This window comes from Sebastes fasciatus, chromosome 15 (genome assembly GCF_043250625.1).
Source record: "Sebastes fasciatus isolate fSebFas1 chromosome 15, fSebFas1.pri, whole genome shotgun sequence".
Taxonomy (NCBI): Eukaryota; Metazoa; Chordata; class Actinopteri; order Perciformes; family Sebastidae; genus Sebastes; species Sebastes fasciatus.
The window spans coordinates 2,810,062-2,827,684 of NC_133809.1; the positions used below are offsets into that span (position 1 = coordinate 2,810,062).

The 17,623-nt window shown below is 44.5% G+C and overlaps 1 protein-coding gene across 1 annotated transcript in view; it reads left to right on the forward strand.

Moving 5' to 3' along the window:
- The window catches only part of syne2b (spectrin repeat containing, nuclear envelope 2b), a 151,644-nt gene that overhangs the window by 28,548 nt on the left and 105,473 nt on the right, over positions 1–17,623 (forward strand). The window contains exons 23-54 of the mRNA XM_074661006.1: positions 255–380; positions 989–1,182; positions 2,090–2,171; positions 2,321–2,421; positions 2,527–2,647; positions 2,765–3,055; positions 3,180–3,775; positions 3,921–4,076; positions 4,321–4,471; positions 5,245–5,403; positions 5,611–5,778; positions 6,166–6,267; positions 6,411–6,611; positions 7,895–8,102; positions 8,244–8,356; positions 8,445–8,647; positions 8,814–8,921; positions 9,313–9,592; positions 9,810–10,139; positions 10,243–10,572; positions 10,755–11,054; positions 12,247–12,474; positions 12,612–12,728; positions 12,857–13,183; positions 13,496–13,840; positions 14,031–14,209; positions 14,342–14,558; positions 14,677–14,775; positions 14,922–15,086; positions 15,694–16,041; positions 17,087–17,223; positions 17,474–17,603. Coding sequence (XP_074517107.1) covers positions 255–380; positions 989–1,182; positions 2,090–2,171; positions 2,321–2,421; positions 2,527–2,647; positions 2,765–3,055; positions 3,180–3,775; positions 3,921–4,076; positions 4,321–4,471; positions 5,245–5,403; positions 5,611–5,778; positions 6,166–6,267; positions 6,411–6,611; positions 7,895–8,102; positions 8,244–8,356; positions 8,445–8,647; positions 8,814–8,921; positions 9,313–9,592; positions 9,810–10,139; positions 10,243–10,572; positions 10,755–11,054; positions 12,247–12,474; positions 12,612–12,728; positions 12,857–13,183; positions 13,496–13,840; positions 14,031–14,209; positions 14,342–14,558; positions 14,677–14,775; positions 14,922–15,086; positions 15,694–16,041; positions 17,087–17,223; positions 17,474–17,603 — 6,612 coding nt within the window. The remainder of the gene's footprint in view (positions 1–254; positions 381–988; positions 1,183–2,089; positions 2,172–2,320; positions 2,422–2,526; positions 2,648–2,764; positions 3,056–3,179; positions 3,776–3,920; positions 4,077–4,320; positions 4,472–5,244; positions 5,404–5,610; positions 5,779–6,165; positions 6,268–6,410; positions 6,612–7,894; positions 8,103–8,243; positions 8,357–8,444; positions 8,648–8,813; positions 8,922–9,312; positions 9,593–9,809; positions 10,140–10,242; positions 10,573–10,754; positions 11,055–12,246; positions 12,475–12,611; positions 12,729–12,856; positions 13,184–13,495; positions 13,841–14,030; positions 14,210–14,341; positions 14,559–14,676; positions 14,776–14,921; positions 15,087–15,693; positions 16,042–17,086; positions 17,224–17,473; positions 17,604–17,623) is intronic.

Sequence of the window (17,623 nt, forward strand, 5' to 3'; positions counted from 1 at the left end):
CACTGGGAGATTGGTGTTCATGTGTGGGACTTTAATTACTGTTAATAGGCGCATGATCACATTTACTAGTTTTAGTGCGGCTTTATCGTGATCTTTGAGGTTAAAATGTGTCAGCATGTGCATGCCAATCATATATATATAATCATATATATATATATATCATATACAGCATTCATTATGATAAACCTTTTATTGAATACTATGTTCTAACATGTCATGTGGTTGTTTTGAACTCATTTTATTTTATCTCCCAGGCTGTGAGAGCTGAGATCTCAGGCTTTGTGAAACAATTACGTTTTGAAGTAACAAGGAAAGACTTTAACAAAGCTGCACTGCAGTGTGAGATGCACTTAAGCTCCCGCTTAGAAAACCAAGAGCAGGTAGCTAAATCCCCAGAGCTTGTACTCTTGGCTTGTGTGCTTTGGTGGACGGGAACACAGCCAGTTGATCTGCTCTGCTTAACTAACCCTTTTTTCCTCCGTCTTCTTTGTATGCCTCCAAGGAGACTCTGTCAGTGGGACTTGGTAATTTCAATACTTCTTTCTGGTTGCTCTATAAGAGAGTGCTGTTTACAGTCACATATAACCCTATTGAATTTTATGGTAACTTACTGGGCCAAAAAAGACATAACACAACATAAAACATCTAAATTAAAAATCACATTTTTCAAGATGAAAACAGCATTCTTTTATTTTTTCTGAAGTACATCTGTGGGCTGCTGTCATCTGGGGGTTAACTTGTTTGTTGTATGAACCAAGCTTAAGACATAAATGTGATTCTGTAATATTAGATGCTGTTAAGCAAAACAAGCAAGTTAAAAATTTACATTTTAAGTCTGTTCAGATGTGTATAGATAAAAAAAACTACAACAAAAGTGTTGAACTAAAACAAAATAGGTTTCTAAGTTTCAGTAGGATTGAGTTGGTTGTATTAATCATCTGGCTTCAAATCCAGCTATTAACATGTGTGTTTATTTAACGTTCACCAGGCTTGTTTCTCAGCGGAGGGAAGCTTTGCCCAGGCAGGGCAGCACCTCGAGGCCCTGAAGGAGCTGTGTGACACCCTGAGCCCAGAGGACGCTCACCGCCTGGCCCAGACCCAGCTGAGGGAGTGTGAGACGAGGCTGGCTGCCATCCAGCGACAGTTCAGCGGAGACCAAGAAGCACCACTCCCTGATTCTAGGTATCATTAAAGCTATAATATATCACTTTATCACGCATTAAAATGTCTAAAAACGATTAGACCTATGTTATATATTTTGTTGAGTTGTATACTTTCGTTATCCCAAATGTTTCCAACAATTCTCAAACCTGAGAAATTCTTAATTTGAATCAAGATAATGGTCCATTTTATTTGGTTGCGTGTCAAAGGCGTTATATCTCCTTTGTTTTTGTTTACCAGAAGCTGTCATTAATTTACTTTTTATCAAGTTTTAAGTCACATTTATACAATACACTTTTTAGATCTAGGTGGTTTTAACTATATATTGGATCTGAAGTTATCAGAGAAACAAAATTGAGTAAACGTTAGCTGCAGCTCGTCTCGCAGCCTCTCTGGAACATCCTGTGTCCGCCGAACAGTGTTGGAGGAACACTGATTTTTTTTATAGTGAAGTTGCTATATTCAGAGTCTTTTATGGTTTTAATCAGCAGGTCCTTTTGTTTTGGAGAGGAGGAGACCTCTGCTGATAAAAACCTAAACAATGAACACTGAAGGAATCCTACTTCATACTTCACAACGTCACTAAACTTTGCCTTTTGTTATTGTTGTGATTGAGAGATTTACATATTGTGCACTTAAGTGTGAAATGCAGTCACAGCAGTAGACAGTGAGCAAGTACCTACGTGTGTAGCTGAATTACATTATCTCATCCTATTGGCAGAGTATGAAGTTAAAATATGAAGTTAAAATATTAAACTTGATGTTTGGAGATGAAAGTGGATCATAATTTCTCTACATCTGTTATTTGTAGGTCATGAAGTCCTTCAAACATCATAAGCTAAACATCCCAAAGCTACTCGTGGATGTTTAAAGACAGATGTTAAAGGGAAACACGAGGGAACTTATTATCTTCATTTCTGTCTCACAGGATTCCCGTTGCCTTCAGCGAAGATCTGAGCACAGAAAAGGAAACCACAAGACCAAGTGACAAACCTCAAATCTCAGCTGAGGTATAACTCTTTATATTGAACTCAACAATTAAAGCTACTCTAGAACATTTTCAGACCATGCTAGCACTTCTCCAGTCTTCTACGGACGTCCACTGAGCAGCTCCAGAGGTTTGAAATAACAGAAAACACGCTATTACTCTTTTTTTCAGATGTTTCAAGTGGCAATAAAGACAGTTGGTGTGGAGAGGAGGGAGGTTGAGAAGCAGACGTCTGTAGAGGAAGAAGTCACCAAGAAGGAGACTTTAGAAAGGTAGACTGAATTTATCACAGCTGATAAGCTATAAACTATGAGGAGGTCATCATATTCCAGGTTTAACTTGTTGTCTTTGTTTGTTTTAACTTCTAAAACCTCCAGATATGAGAATGGTAAGAGGTCTCTGCAAGCCCAACTGGCTAAAAACGAACAAAGCATCAAGGATGTCCCGTCTGACTCCGTCTCTCTGAAAGGCCTCCACACACGGCTCCAGGAAATACAGGTACGATAGCAGATATATAGATATTAACTCTTTAGTGGACAACTGTTTAGGTACTTTATTTTCTAAGTGAGTCAATAACCATGACATGCCAGTAATCTTGAGTTCTTTCTTTCCCAGTTCTTGAGGCAGGAGACAGAGTCTCTGTGGTCCGAGTACGCAAACCAGTGCTCCCAGTTGAGCGGGAACGCTGGTCTGGAGCAGGAGAAGGCGGAGCTGCAGGAGCAGTGGCGCGGCCAGCAGTCCAAACTTCAGAAGAGGGGCAGCTCGCTGGGCGACGCCCTCCGACAGATCGACTCCACCGAGAACCACATGGTGGACTTCACGGACCGCCTGGACCGCTACCTGAGACAGCCCAAAGACATCACCGCCTTCACACTGGCCAACACCAACATCCTGAAAGATATCAAGGTCCTCCCTCAGCCATTAACACCTTTCTCTTGTGTTTCTCAATGGGACCTTTCTGGTTAAATAAAGAATAAATAAATAAAAACGATCTCATCTCATTCTAAACTTTGTCTCCTTTTTGCGACAGGAACTGGATGACAACATCCAGAGCGAGTTGGACCAGCTGTCCCGTCTAGACCCTGAATCCAGCGACCTGGACCCCAGAGACTGCTTGCCTCTGTCCCGTGAGGTGGTGACTCACAGAACCAGCCTGGATCAGCTCAGACAGCAGGTCCGGAAGAGTGAAGCAGCTGCCCGCGCTCTCGACCGCTTCCTCATGTCGCTGCGTACCGTGGACGAAGACATCTCCGGGGTCCAAGGCGCCCCTTGCAGCGACACCGTGGTGCTGCAGGACTGTCGCTCCAAGCTGGCTCTGATCCGGCAGAGCATCGACAGTCTGAAAGAAAAGGCTCCTCAGCTGGATGTGCTCCTGCAGGGGGCCCGGCTGACGGTCACAAGGGACGGGGTCCCGGCCTCCTGCCTGGACATGGTGACCGCCCTGCTGAGGAGGCTGGAGGAGGCCGACAGTGGGCTGGCCAGCCAGCAGAAGGGCCTCCAGAAGGAGACGCAGAGCAGATCGCTGGGCCTGAGGAAGAGGACACAGCTGGGGGAGCTGAGGAAGCTGCAGGAAACGATCGAGTCACAAGGCCTGAAGGAGCCCACCATACCGGCTGTGCAACACAGGTGTGTCTTTATGCTGATGTAACAACACTTCATCTTTCTTTTTAAAGCCCTATTTCCAAGAAGTTCCTGGTGATTTTCATAGGATTGCTTTTCAAGGAACTTTCTTAAATTAATGTCTTGATAATAATCCTGTAATATTTCCCAGGCTGCGTGGCCTGTCAGATTTGGAGGGTCAGCTGCAGGCCCAGCTCGTAGAGATCCAGAACCTCCGAGAACTTCAAGAGAAACAGGGAGGAGGAGAACAACTCCTTCAGGAGCTGGAGACGCAGTGGAAGGAGACGCAGAGAGGTTTTTCTGACAGGTACGTCAGGCAGCTCAAGTTACTAAATAAATGGTGAATAACTAAATTAAGCCATGAAGAGGAAATGTAACTTCTACTGGATATGGACGTCTTCAATAAAAATGGTGATATTAGCCAATAGGATATTCGTTTAGATGCCGAGGTGAATGCTGACAGCTGTTCATGGCTACGTTTGGCTAAAAGCAGTGTATGTGAGGCCGACAGCAGGTGAGACATCCCTTGTGTTATTTCCGCCTTCTTGCAGGAAGAAGCAGTGCAGCGTCCTGCTGGAGCTGCTGAAGAAGTTCCAGAGCTGCCGCAGTCACCTGAGCAACACCATGCAGAAAGCAGAGCAGACCGTCAGTGATCAGGCCTCCTACCTGGGCAAGGACAACCTGCAGAGAACTATTACCAAGGTCAGTCCACAAAACCAACCCCGTTCATTAGCAGAATTCCCTCAGGTGCTGTTGATAAGATTCACATATAATAAGAGTGTGTGGACACACAAGGTTCAAGTTAAAGGTTCATTTGTTGTCATTTTACAGCATACAAATGCAGTTGTAGTTCCTTTATGCTACACAAAAAACAGCAGCAACAAAATCAACTTTGACTACGTTTGAGCACCAAGCATCAGACACAGACTTGATTTATAAAACAGTTCTTTACAAACAAGATTAAAACAGTTTAAGATCATGAATAAGAGGCAACATTTAAAAAGTGTATGTACTGTGCTTACCAGCCCGTTCTCACTCCCAATATAAGGCGTCAAATACAGCAGCTTGGTCAGTGGCTCTACGCCTCAAACTATGACGCTCTACGTAGTTGTAGTTATGGCGGGAGTAAAGGAAGAAGTCAGGTGACGTGGTATAAAGAGCGATAAAGTCTGCCACGTCATTTGGCCTTCACCTCGCTATGTTTGGTGCCTGTATGGTTGATGCCATGCCGTGCCGCTACGCGTTTAAGGCAGCGAAACACCTCTCGACTTTTCAGTGGAACACAGCCCGGTCTCATTGCCAGGTCATCAATTACCAACGTTTTGTCACGGCCCTCAGGATCTAATCCAGGCGCACAAAGCACCCTTTACCCGGCTTTCACGCCTAGTAGCCTACTACACAGTACACAGTAAATGTAATGGATGGAACCAGTCACAGTGTGTTGAGGTATACTGTATGTTCACATGTCTGTCCAGGTGGGTGACATTAAGGAGGAGCTCGGTGGTGTTGGGGTTCACATGGAGGAGATGAGGGGTGTTTGCAGACAGCTGCAGTCTCAACTGAAGAAGTTCCCAGACTGCAGTGAGACTCCCTTCGAAGCCGAGGCCGACACAGTCATGGACAACTGGCTGGACGTAAGCATCGTTCTGTCGTATGAATAGTGTACTTATCATATTTAGAAACATTTATTTTTAGATATTCTACAAAACCTGAAGGTTTAGCAGGTCCAAGGAAGAAGCATACAGCTTACACCCACTGAGATTACAGGATCTGATTGATTGGAACTCTTTTGTTTTCAGTTTAACGTGACTGAATATTGATGATTTAATATGCCCTTGCAGGTGACGGAGAAGACAGACGCCTACATGGATAACCTGCGGGTGGCGCTGGAGCTGTGGGAGAAGCAGCTGATGCTGGGTGGAGAGGTGGACGGCTGGGCGGGGGCCAAACTGGCTATGTTTGCAGAGAGCCATCCCTTCCACAACGAGCAACAAGTACTCGCCATGAGGGTGAGTTTCCCATACAAGTCCAATTCTTATTGCTTCACCGCCTGTCTGAGCAACCTCCAAAACATCGTATTCAGCTATTGTGACACTTTAAATGTGTAGTTTGGATGATTTGAAGTGGGGTTGTATGAGGCACTTATCCATAGTCTATAATCTGTCTTGCTGCTGCCCCCGTCCACAGCGGTACATTGCTTTGCTCCCGTGCTGGTACTCCTGTCTGTTTCTCCAAACTCCATCTACTGTAGGTAATACACTGACTGTGGAGAAGTTCCTCATACAACCCTACTTTAGATCATCAGAACTAGAGATTGTGTTAGGTCATGCCTGATCTTTTAATTTCATCTATATGTAGAAGATAAGAGTTGTACTAAACTTTTCATTCCCTTGTAGGATGAGATCCATGCCAATGAGGAGAACATTGAGCATTTCCACAAGAAGTCAGTAGAGATCCAGGAGATGCTGCAGAGTCAGGAAGCCCCGCTGGAGCTGCAGGTCAGTTGAAACAATCCATGATCTTATACCTTCTGCTTTTATTTTTACAAGTTCATATCCACATTCAAAGCTTATATTACTGTTTTCTGGCTCCTAGATTCAGTGTTTCTTTTTCTGTACCCTTTTTCCAATGTTTGAATAAGGTGATGGAAACCCAGCTGAGGAAGAGGATGGAGCAGGTGAAGGAGCTGTTTGCCGACTGCACCGACGTCTTTGAGGAGCTGATGGCTGTGAAGAAACACCTGGCTGAGAAGGTAGAGGAGTGCCAGTCAGCCGTAGAGGTCATCCAGTGCTCCATCAGTAATGTTGATGCGTCACAACCAAAGGTTGAAGACCAGATGAAGGTACGCAGCTGTTAGAGTTTGTAACTCACTTTGGTTCAATGCTTCATTTTATAGATCTTACTTATACTTTATACTCCTTCCTTCCAGACTTTCAGAATTCAGTCTGACATATGTACATTTTTCAGTTTGATTTGATTTGGTGAAAAAAACCTGACTTGATTTGATGTACTATAAGGATGACAATGAGGTCCTAATTTCAGAAAATTATGTCAAATGGGATCACTGTTGGCCCTTTGCACTTGTGATGGATGTTAGTATATCAGCTTCTACAACGACATTGAAATATCTGCTGAAAAAGTACAGTACCACATGATAATAATGACAGAATTAGTGTAATAAATATATCAAACTTGTATATCCTCTTAGGGATATAAAAATACAAATAAAGGATGTTATTCAGAAAAGGAAATATGAATATTCTTTAAAGGTCCCACATTGTAAGAAGTGATATTTTCATGTTTGTTTTTATTATAAAGCAGGTTTAAGTGCTTTATAAACACTGAAAGTATTGAAATGCTCAATCCACGGACAAATACACACAGCCCGTATTCAGAAACTGTGCCTTTGAAACAAGCTGTCAGGATTTCTGTACAGTTGTGATGTCACAAATATACAATATATATATACCTTTTCAAAGTTTAAAATCCTTTACACACCATTGGCATGACAAATAAACGACACGATAATGCGAAATACTTGCCTGAGAATATTATATGTCTAGGGCTTTTATTGTGACCGTAAGGAGTTGATCTGGTCTGCGCTGCCTTGGTCAAGGTTAAAAGGAGTAATAAAGTTTGCCGTGTTGGTTCAGACACAGCAAACTTTATTGCCGTGTCTGAAAATCAGCCTTGTTCCAAAAAAAATTACGTCGCTTTTTCGCCACGTAATATTCAAGTTTTGTGTGAAAATATGCATGATAATAAATTAATTGCGAATTAATAGCCCGGAAAAAAACGCAGCCGGTGTGTAAAGGCCTTTAAACATTCTAAATGAGTCCCAGTTTATTTACGGTTACAGTGTATGTGAATGATGAATCAGCTAACAGGAAGTAAACATGGACCCAAACTGAACTGCCTAGCAACGCAGTTTTATTGAAATGTGCTAAAACGGAGCGTTTCAGACATAATCAGGCAGACTGTATGAAGAAAATCAATGTTGTTTTTTAACATAAGTTTGAGCTAAATTAATTCCATCTCACATTAGTGAGTTTGACTCTTTTCCTTTGATTCTACTGTTACTAGAATAACCATCACTATCACCGTTTTGTCTCTTGTCGTCGCCAGCATCTGTGTGATGACCTGGAGGCTCAGGAGGAGCGGGCTGAGGCTGCGCTGAAGGAGGTTGGTCTGGTTTCCAGCGTGGCCAGTCCTCAGGTGCTGGAGGCGCTGTCTGTAGACTGCACCAGGCTGAGGGAGGCTATCTCTCGCACCAAGGACATGATCCACCTGAAGAGAGAGGAGAGGGACAAAGGCCTGCTCAAGGTCCTCAAAGGTTAGCGTGGAGCTTGTGTCTCCTGTTTTAGTTGATGGTGTCTTGTGTAACAAAGTTGTGATGTCAGGTCTTTATTTGTCTTATTTATGAATCATGATTTGTGATCATATATGATGGTAATATTTATTAATTATCGTCCAGATGAAAGGCAGTCGTTTGAGGAATGTTTCCAGGACTTGCAGCTGTCGGTCAACGAGTGCTTTGAGCACCCTGAGAGCAGAACAGACGTGGAAACATCCCTGCAGAGACTCACTGTAAGTAGATGAATACGTTGATGGGTAGATAGATAGATAGATTGGTGGATGATGGATGGGTCGTCACAGTTTCTCTTATACTCGTCAGGGTTTCTTAAAATCCAAGGATGCAGAGAGACGTCTGAAGCAGCTGAAAGGTCAGCTGGAGAGAGGCAGCCAGCAGGTTCCTCCCCAGCAGCTCTCCGAGTTCACCGACTGGCTGAAGGAGCAGCAGAAGGAGGTGGGAACGTTCAGAACACACTGCCTCAACAGGCAGAAACAAATGGAGCCTCTCCTCAGTGACTTGAACAGGTCATTCTTCTTCTTTGGTTCCCTGAACAGCAAGTCTGCTAATGAAGATAAATACTGTTACAAAACACAAGTGTAAAATCTGCCCTTTTTAGCAGGAGTCTCACAAACCGCAGGGAGGTGAAGTGTGATTGAAACCACTAAGAAAATTTTGTATTTTGTTCTGTAGTCTGCAGAAGCAGCACGACAGTTTCCGTGAGTGGCTGCAGAACAAAGAGAAACTGTCTGTGGAGTCGGACAAAGTCAAACATCTTCTGAAAGACCTTCAGGATGAGAGGTAATCTTCAGCACTAACTCTGACTCTGATGTTGATATGTGAGAGTGAAACACGCTAACACTTCATTTTACAGGTAAAATGTCATGGTAAGTAGGTGATAATTAGTAAAGTAACATATTTGAAATAACCCCAATATTATTTAATAATTATATTCTGCTATTTCCCAAAGCAGGTAATAAATAACTGGTAATTTCTTTAATACATCAGATCCAATCCACAGAATATAGATTCACCACACGAGTCTTTTTTCTTTTCTATTTGTCATGTGTACCTTCTGTCTCACTCCCATTGTCTTTTTATATTGTCTTTCGTTTCTTTTAAATTTTGTCTTATGTACAACACTTTACCTGTTTTTGTTAAACCTTGCCTGAACTTGCCTCCCATGTGACAGCAGCAGAGCTGACACCCTCAGTGAGCTGTTAGCATCAGTACGCAGACAAGGCGTCCGAGCTGAAAGCCTCCTGAAGGACGGTGATAACCTGATACAACGTTACAGAAAACTGGAAGGCCGGCTGCAGAAGCAGGCCGACGCACAGAGCGCCCTGGAGGGGGAGTTTGACAAGTTTAATACCCAGGCTAAGAGCACCAGGACCTGGATAACTGACCTTGTTCAACCCCTCACCTCCTCTGACAAAGACACCCAGACAGAGGAGATGAAACACAAAGCTCAGGTGAGTGAAACACAATCTGATCGACACTTTCTTTTTCTGGTCGGGAATACCCTATTTTGCTTCACTTGTTTCTCTCTTTCTTGTTTCTCTGTCTTTCATTCCACCATTCTTGATTTCATAAATTAAACTTAACTAAACAAGAAAAATCTGCATCACTAAAATGTATTTTCCTCGTCCTCAAGTTTCCATTGTCTTCCCATGTTGTCACCACCACCAGGCCATCCTGAGCTCCAAACCTGAGGGAGACTCTAAAGTGGACGATCTGAGAAAGCAAAGCAAACGTCTGTGTGAGCAGGAAGAGCTGAAGAAGGGCAGGAAACAGGAAGTTCAGCAGGCGGTCAGAGAAACGGAGGAGCAGTGGAGGACGGCTCTGCGGTCAGCTGAGGAGAACCTCAGCAAGGCGGAGACGCAGGCGCTGTTAGACAAGGACTTGGACGCCGTCAAAACCCAGAATGAAAATGTTCAGTCCTGGATCAGAGACCGGGAGCAGGACATGCAGTCGCTTGGTGGTTGCATGCAAGTTGAAGAAAAGCTCCAGGTTGCGCAAGTAAGTTTAAAATGTGTGGTGGTTTTTAACGTGTAGAACATCTCGTAAAGGCTTGTCTGTTGAGGATAAAGTGGTCTCCTAAAGGGATATTCATTCTCTTCAGGCTACTCTGAGCTCCAGGCCTGACGGAGATTCAAAGCTCCAGGATCTGAAGCGACAGTGCCAGAGTCTCTGTGACAACCAGAGCTTGGACGAGAGCAGGAGACGAGAGGTTCAGGACGCAGTCAGACAAACGGAGGAGCGGTGGAGGAAAGTGTTGCAGGCTGCCGAGGAGGGTCTCAACAAGGCAGGGACTGAAGCCACCACTGAACGGGACTTTGATGCTTTCAAAACCCAAAGTGAAAGCCTCCAGTCCTGGATCAGAGAGCAGAAGCAGAAGCTGGTGTCTCTCAGTAGTAACATGCCGTTTGAAGAAAGGTTACAGGTCGCACAGGTGAGTGTTTATGTTTTCAGAAAATTTAAGTTAGTCACATTACTTTTGTTACTTTTTGCACATCATGTTTGATTGATTAATTATGTAGTAGTGTTGACCAGTGACGAGTTTGTAGTTGGAGTGAAGTCTTGGGCTGAACTCTAACTTCCCACAAACCACCATGTCTGTGTCTTCACCTTCAGGCTGTACTGAACTCCAAACCCGAGGGAGAGTCCAAGGTGCTCCACCTGAAGACTCGAGGTGAAGGTCTGTGTGAGCATCTGGAGGAGAGCAAGAAACCAGAGGTTCAGCAGCTGGTAAAAGACGCAGAGCAGCAGTGGAGAGCAGTTCAGCAGACCGCCAGGCAGGCAGAGCTCCGGAGTCTCTCAGACGACTTCGACACTCAGAGTACCAACACTCAGTCATGGATCAGAGACCGACAGCAGAAGCTACAGTCTGTGGGCAGCCACACGCCACCTGACGAGAGACGTCACACAGCTCAGGTCTGTTTCAGCTTATTTAAAATAAATGTTGCAGTGTCTGTCTCCACAGTAAATCATCTGTTGAGTGTTTGAGGGTGATTTATTTGTGCTTTAGACACGGTCAAAGTGACGTCAAACCATCAGACACGGTCATTCGTGGAGGTTACGTGGGTCAGGTTTTCACACGCCTGCGTACATCCAAATTGTTAAAACTACACGTACGTGGATGGGCTGCAAAAATTGAGAACTTTGAGGAGCTTTGAGAATGTCGGTTTGCTGCGAGGAGAAACCCACACAGAGTATAAAAGATCCGAACGTTTATTCGTCATGATTCCAAGTCAGCTCATTCCTGTGCGGCCGTCCTTGAGGAAAGCAAGCCTAGGCTTAACTTTTAACTATCAAAGATAAATGTTCTCCCTTCATCCCAAAATGGTCCTAAATGGACACTAGAGTACTTCCTTGTTTTATGAATGAAGCGTTACACGAGCTGAAGGAGCGGCCTTTGTGTGTATTTGACCAATCAGCGACAGTCATCCCTGCAAACTCCACCGTGAAAGTTTTGGTACTTTCAGAAAGTACTAGCCCTGGACCAGGGCCTTTTTTGGGGGGTAGAATGTCTTCAAAAATGTCACCAGAATTTAATTTACACCCTGATCTCGGCAGTCAAAACACAATGAGTTTGTCAAAAGGTTCCTAGTTTCAAAAGCTCGCACTCGACCTTGAATCCTCAGCAATACACCCGCCAAGTGTGAAGTCAAACGGATGAACAGAAAAAGCAAAAGACAGGCAGACTGAGACTCCTTCCATTTTAGTTAGATATGGGCATTAATAGAGTCGGATTAAGACATTCCTGGTGTTGGTAATTGTAGAAATATTGGTGATTTATAGCGTCTTGAAATTAACTTTGTGTTAAGGCAGATTTTGAACCACTTCATAAGTTTTGGAAGGCAGAAAACGAGGTTAGCAAACTGCTCCAAGCCCAACGGAGCCTGATAAAATTAGCCAATTCTGACAATGTTGAGCTGAGCCTGACAAGCTGAGCTGAGATAATGGTCACTGTAAAGAACATAAACCCTTTTTATTTGGATTACAACGTGACCTTTCCTTTGGAACAGACTTAACATTTTGTTCCAATTATTTTATAATAGCCCAACTCTTAAAGTTTGAGTGATCAACTATTGCATTTAATGAATATTGTGTGTTTTGTTTGCAGAGCATCCTGAGCTCCAAACCTGACGGTGACTGTACGGTGAACAACCTGAGGAGGCGGGGCCAGTGTGTGTGTGACCATCAGGACGCGGTCCAGGGCAGGAAAGTCCACGTTCAGAAGACCATCAGAGACACGGAGGAGCAGTGGAGGACGGTCCTGCAGGCTGCTAAACAGGTGGAAGCTGCTGCAGGAGGCGAGATCACCCAGAAGACTGAGAGGAGAACGACGGAGGTGAGAGAGCTCCTTGTGATCCAGAATGACTTGAGCAGAGCTCAGACTACAGGAGAAAAGCACCCCCGTCCTGTTGGAGGGCAGTTTTAATTGATCCATTTGAAACCAGCTCATTCTAATTATCTTTTCTTTTTCAGCTGGGAGAATTTGACACCAAGCAGCAGGACACTGGCAGCTGGCTCACAGACCTCCAGCATCGACTGGACTCGGTGAAAAGCCAAACCAAAGCTGAGGACAGACTGCGCACCGCTCAGGTGAGCTGATGGCTCACGTTACAGGGAGAGATTAGCTCCTCCTCATTAGCACTAAAATGCTTTGATGATAACATCTTTAATACACACATATGTCGCATTCTGGTCTAAAAGAGTGTCTCATCCACCAGGCCATTATGAGCTCCAAGAACGAAGGAGACTCAAAGCTCCAGGAGCTCAGGAAACAAGGCCAGAGTTTGTGCGGTCAGGACCTCGAGGAACCCAAAAAACAAGAGGTTCAACAGAAAGTGAGAGTTGCTGAGGAGCAGTGGACGAGAGTCCTGCAAGATGCTAAACAAGCCGTGGACCAGGCTGAGAGGCAGAGTGCTCTGCAGGGCCAGCTGAAGGACTACGAAGCCGTGAGAGAAAACACCAGATCCTGGCTGCAGGACAAGCAGCAGAGCCTCGTCTCTCTGGACAGTCAGACAGACCCAGAGGAGACGATACACACTGCTCAGGTCAGTTTGAACAATAACATCTGTGCTACTTCCTTCACTTATGCAAGCTTTTTTAGGCTTTACCATGAGGTTATTTCATATAGACTATCAGAAAACATGCTATATTGTGATATATATCGTTACTGAGATATGAAATGACCTCTATCAGGATAGAAGATTTTGGCCATATCGTTCAGCCCTAGTTGCAGATAAAGATTAGGCTAGGCTAGATTGTCATATTTTACTTTACTGGCTTGTTAACAATATTTCTTTTGTTTGCAAAACACTTTGTAGCTTCAATTTCAAAAGTGTAATTGTTGTCTTTATCATCAGACTGTCCTGAGCTGTAAGCCTGAGGGAGACTCCAAGCTGACGGAGCTGAGGAGACAGAGCCAGAGTCTGTCCGAGGAGGAGGAGCTGGAGGAGAAAACGAGACAGGAGGCTCAGCAGATGGTGAAAGACTCCGAGGAGTGGTGGAGGACGGTCCTGCAGACCGCCGAGAACACTCTGCAGAAAGCCGAGGTGCAATACTCGCTCTCCAGGGAGCTGGAGGCCTTCCGCACCAAAGCAGAGAGCACCAAGACCTGGGTTAAAAAGCTGCATCAGCAGGCCGAGTCCAAAGGGAGCGGCACGCAGGGCAGCCGGGCTCAGATAGAGGACAGGCTGAACACTGCACAGGTACAACATACAATAAGACGGTTGTTTTTAATGTGTTTTATTCAGTGTAGCTCAAATTATTGTCATTGTCTTCAACTACAGGGAAGCTCATCATTTTCAAATGGTGGATATTATTTGTTATATCTGGGCGTTGGACACATAACCGCTGTTTTACAAACCAATATATATCTGAACAAATCAATGTCTTTAGGCCATCTTGAGCTCCAAGTCGAAGGGTGAGGCTCAAGTGATGGAGCTGAATAGACGAGCGCAGAGTATGTGTGAGCAGAAGGACCTGCAGGAAGACAAGAAACTGGAGGTTCAGCAGACGATCCGAGACACCGAGCAGCAGTGGAGGACGGTCCTGCAGGCTGCTGAGGAGACACGGAGGTACAGGAAGCGGTTTTTAGCTTTTTAAGGGGATTCTCGGCTACAGATCAAATGATCTTGAATTTAAAGGTTGAATTAAGTCTGAATTAATTGTGATTCTAATGTTGCATATAATCTTCTGTTACCCATCAGGCAGTTGAAGGGTGTTGTGGAGCGCCTGGTGTCCTGTCAGCACCAACGAGGCCAGACTGAGGCCCGTCTGTCTGAGGTTCAGAAGCAGACGTCCAACCTGCCGCGGGTCTTCCCGTGGCCGGGCCTCGGAGAGCGGAGGCAGGCGGTGGAAAAGGCCCGGACCCTGCTGGACCAGAGCACGACTTTGGCCCCCGTCCTCTCAGGCCTCCGCACACAGGTAAAGACCTCAAAGCCAGTTCAGTCAATCAGTCAGTTCATAACTCATAAGTTCATAAATAATCAGATAAAAGATAATGTTTAAAACATCTTCACTGTATTGCACTGTTCTCCTCAAGGCTGCAGAGCTGTTTGAGATCACACAGGACCCTGGATGGTCAGATCCGTCCTGGGCGGCCAAGGAGGACTCCATACCTGCTCTGCTGAAAGAGCTCACCGTGAGTTCAGCAATCTGTCGTGACAAGATACACAGTTATCCTGAAGGAAAATAGCTCAATGTGTTAATGACTTTATCTGGCTTCACAAATAAGATGTTAACAAGAGTTTGTTCAACGGCCAAGTTACAACTGCTGTTGTTTTCCAGGATGCGGTAGCTCACCTGGAGCAGGGCATCCTGACGGAGAGGCAGTGCACCCAGCTGGTGGAGCAGCATGAAGCAGCCCAGGACTGGCTGAGGGAGCACGTTAAAGGCCTGGGACCTTCTCCAACCGACAGAAAGGGTCTGCACAGCGCCATCAACACTCTGAAGGTCAGATGATAAAACACAGACACACAAATTGTTAGTTGGATTCTTGAGAGAAGAAGCCGGTGGTTTGATCTGTCACTGGAAATATTCACAACTTCACAGCCACATACACACATCATGTCGTCGATGTGGAAGCTCTTCAGCGTGAGTGAAGAAGACATAAAGCTTGCACCTGCAAGACCAAAATAAGCCGTGGAGGAACAAGCTTAAAAACATTTGGAACAACTTTGAGATTTGTTTGAGTGAGAGAAGATCTTGTAACTTGGTGCAGTTTTGGAGAAAATGTTATTATTTAATAGTCAATGTTTGATAATGAACATTCAATTGAATTTCAATAAGAAATTTTACAAAATGTTTGTGTATGCTGACAATCATATAGTCCTTAGAAAGAAAGAAAATCGGCAGGTCTGAAAAATCGGAATCGACCAAGAATATTGCAATCGGTGCATTGCTAATAAAATATAGTTTTTATAACATTTAACCTAATAGTTAAATATGTCTATTATATAGTAATATTATATACTAGTAATAGTATTTCCAGGGATGTGTAAAATTTGTTCTTTCTGCATCCTAATACTGTGGTTTTCCTTTTTGTCCCTCATGATGCCAGGCTTTGCTCCAGACGGTGGACAGGGAGCAGCGAGAGATGAAGGAGCTGGACGCTGCCAGAGACAGTTTGCTGAGCCTCTGCACCACCGGAGGTCGGGATGCCCTGACCCTGGAGGTCGGCCATCTCCACGACCTCTGTGCCACCTCGGAGAAGGAGGTGAGGGAACGCCTGGTGGTCTGTGAAGCGCGGCTGGAGGAGCTGGACGGTCAGCTGGCCAGGAGGGCCCAGGGGCTGAAGGAGAGAGCTGCTGCCCTGCAGTGGGAGCTCCGCTCTCTGGACCAGGCGCTCAGTTACAGCGAACCACAGAACAACATCGCTCAGCTCCAGCAGCACTGGCACAGCCTTCAGGTTATTACTACTATATTAATATTAAAAAGTCACGATACCACGGTAAAAACAACAGTAAAACAATAAATCACATGTACTTCGACATACTGGTACACTCCTTTACTACTGTTTGCATATTGTTTTTTGTTAGACAGTTAAGCAGGTCATAATTCCCTCTCTATTATCTATTTTATATTGCTGGGAAAACATCTCCTTCAAACATCTGGATTTATTCCAGTTTCTCACCAAAAACTTGATTTTACAAGATTACATTTTAATACATCATGACAATGTTAGAATTTACCTTTGTCCAATACTCATTTTACTGAATAGAGCCTGAACGCATCATAATGTAATCATTGGCACCTCCCGTTAACGTTAGCTGTTACCTCCGTGCAGGACTGTGCCGTTTACCAGCTGCCAACAGCTAACGTTAATTAGCTCTCATCCTGCTGATTTCATCATGGATTTGTTCTTCACAATGTAGCATTATCAGGGAAAGGAGGGACAAGAGGGTGGCGGTAGCTCAGTGTGTTGAGTGGGTTGTCCTTTAACCACAAGATTGGCGGTTCAATCCCCATGTCGAATTATCCTTGATCGAGACACTGAACCACGAGTTGCTCCCCAGGCGCTTTACAGCAGCCCAATGCATCCTAACTGCTTAGGATGGGTTAAATGCTTAGGTCACATTTCATGTATGTATGTGATGATTGTTTTGAAGTTTAAAGAAAAAGGACGCATCAATAGTGAGTTTATTGCGTCCCAAACACATTTTCTATTGTCCTTGCTATGTCTTTAGTCTTGAGTCCTGACGGTACCCACAGTACTGTAGAAAAATTAATAGTTCTCGTGACATCCCTATGTCCAAGCACAGAACCTGATATAACTACCCCTTTTATTATCTAAGTAGGCTGAGCTCCCACAAATAAACCTGTAGAATAGGAGTATGTACAGGAAGTGAATATTGGATGGGATAGCTTGCATCATAAATGTAAAACTGCTGTAATGTTCCACCTGCAGGCATGTCATTATTACTTACATGATGTTGTTGTCCTTCTCCTGTCAGAACTGTGAGAAATCACTGAAAGATTTGGATGTGAAAGTTCAGGACCTTCACAAGGAAGTAAAAACGATACCTGCCACTGACGAGCTGCCAGCAGAGGTTATGACTGCGGTGGAGTCCTTATGCCAGCAACATGACAGGTATCATGTCTTACAATGGATGACACGTCCACATTGTTGTTGCTGTCACCAATAGATAAAAACAATATATGGGTGATTAATTATGACTGATTGTTACCCAGGTCATTAGACAGCCGGCACCACTCACCACTCTGTTCTTGTGCTTGCAGTTGTTCCTTTCGCACACTACATTTTAGCATGTTTTCATTTTTATCTCATCTAGTATAATTCATGCATTTACCATGCAAGATGTTGTGTTTCATGTCTACAGTCTAAAGTCCAGGCTGAGTGAGCGTCAAGGTACCTGCTCTACAAACACAGCTCGCTGTCTGATGGACTGTCTTCACGCCCTGCAGGAATGGAACCACAGCAAACCATCACAGTCCATTTCTTCTGTCAAGGTTTCTGTCTTTTAATGCTT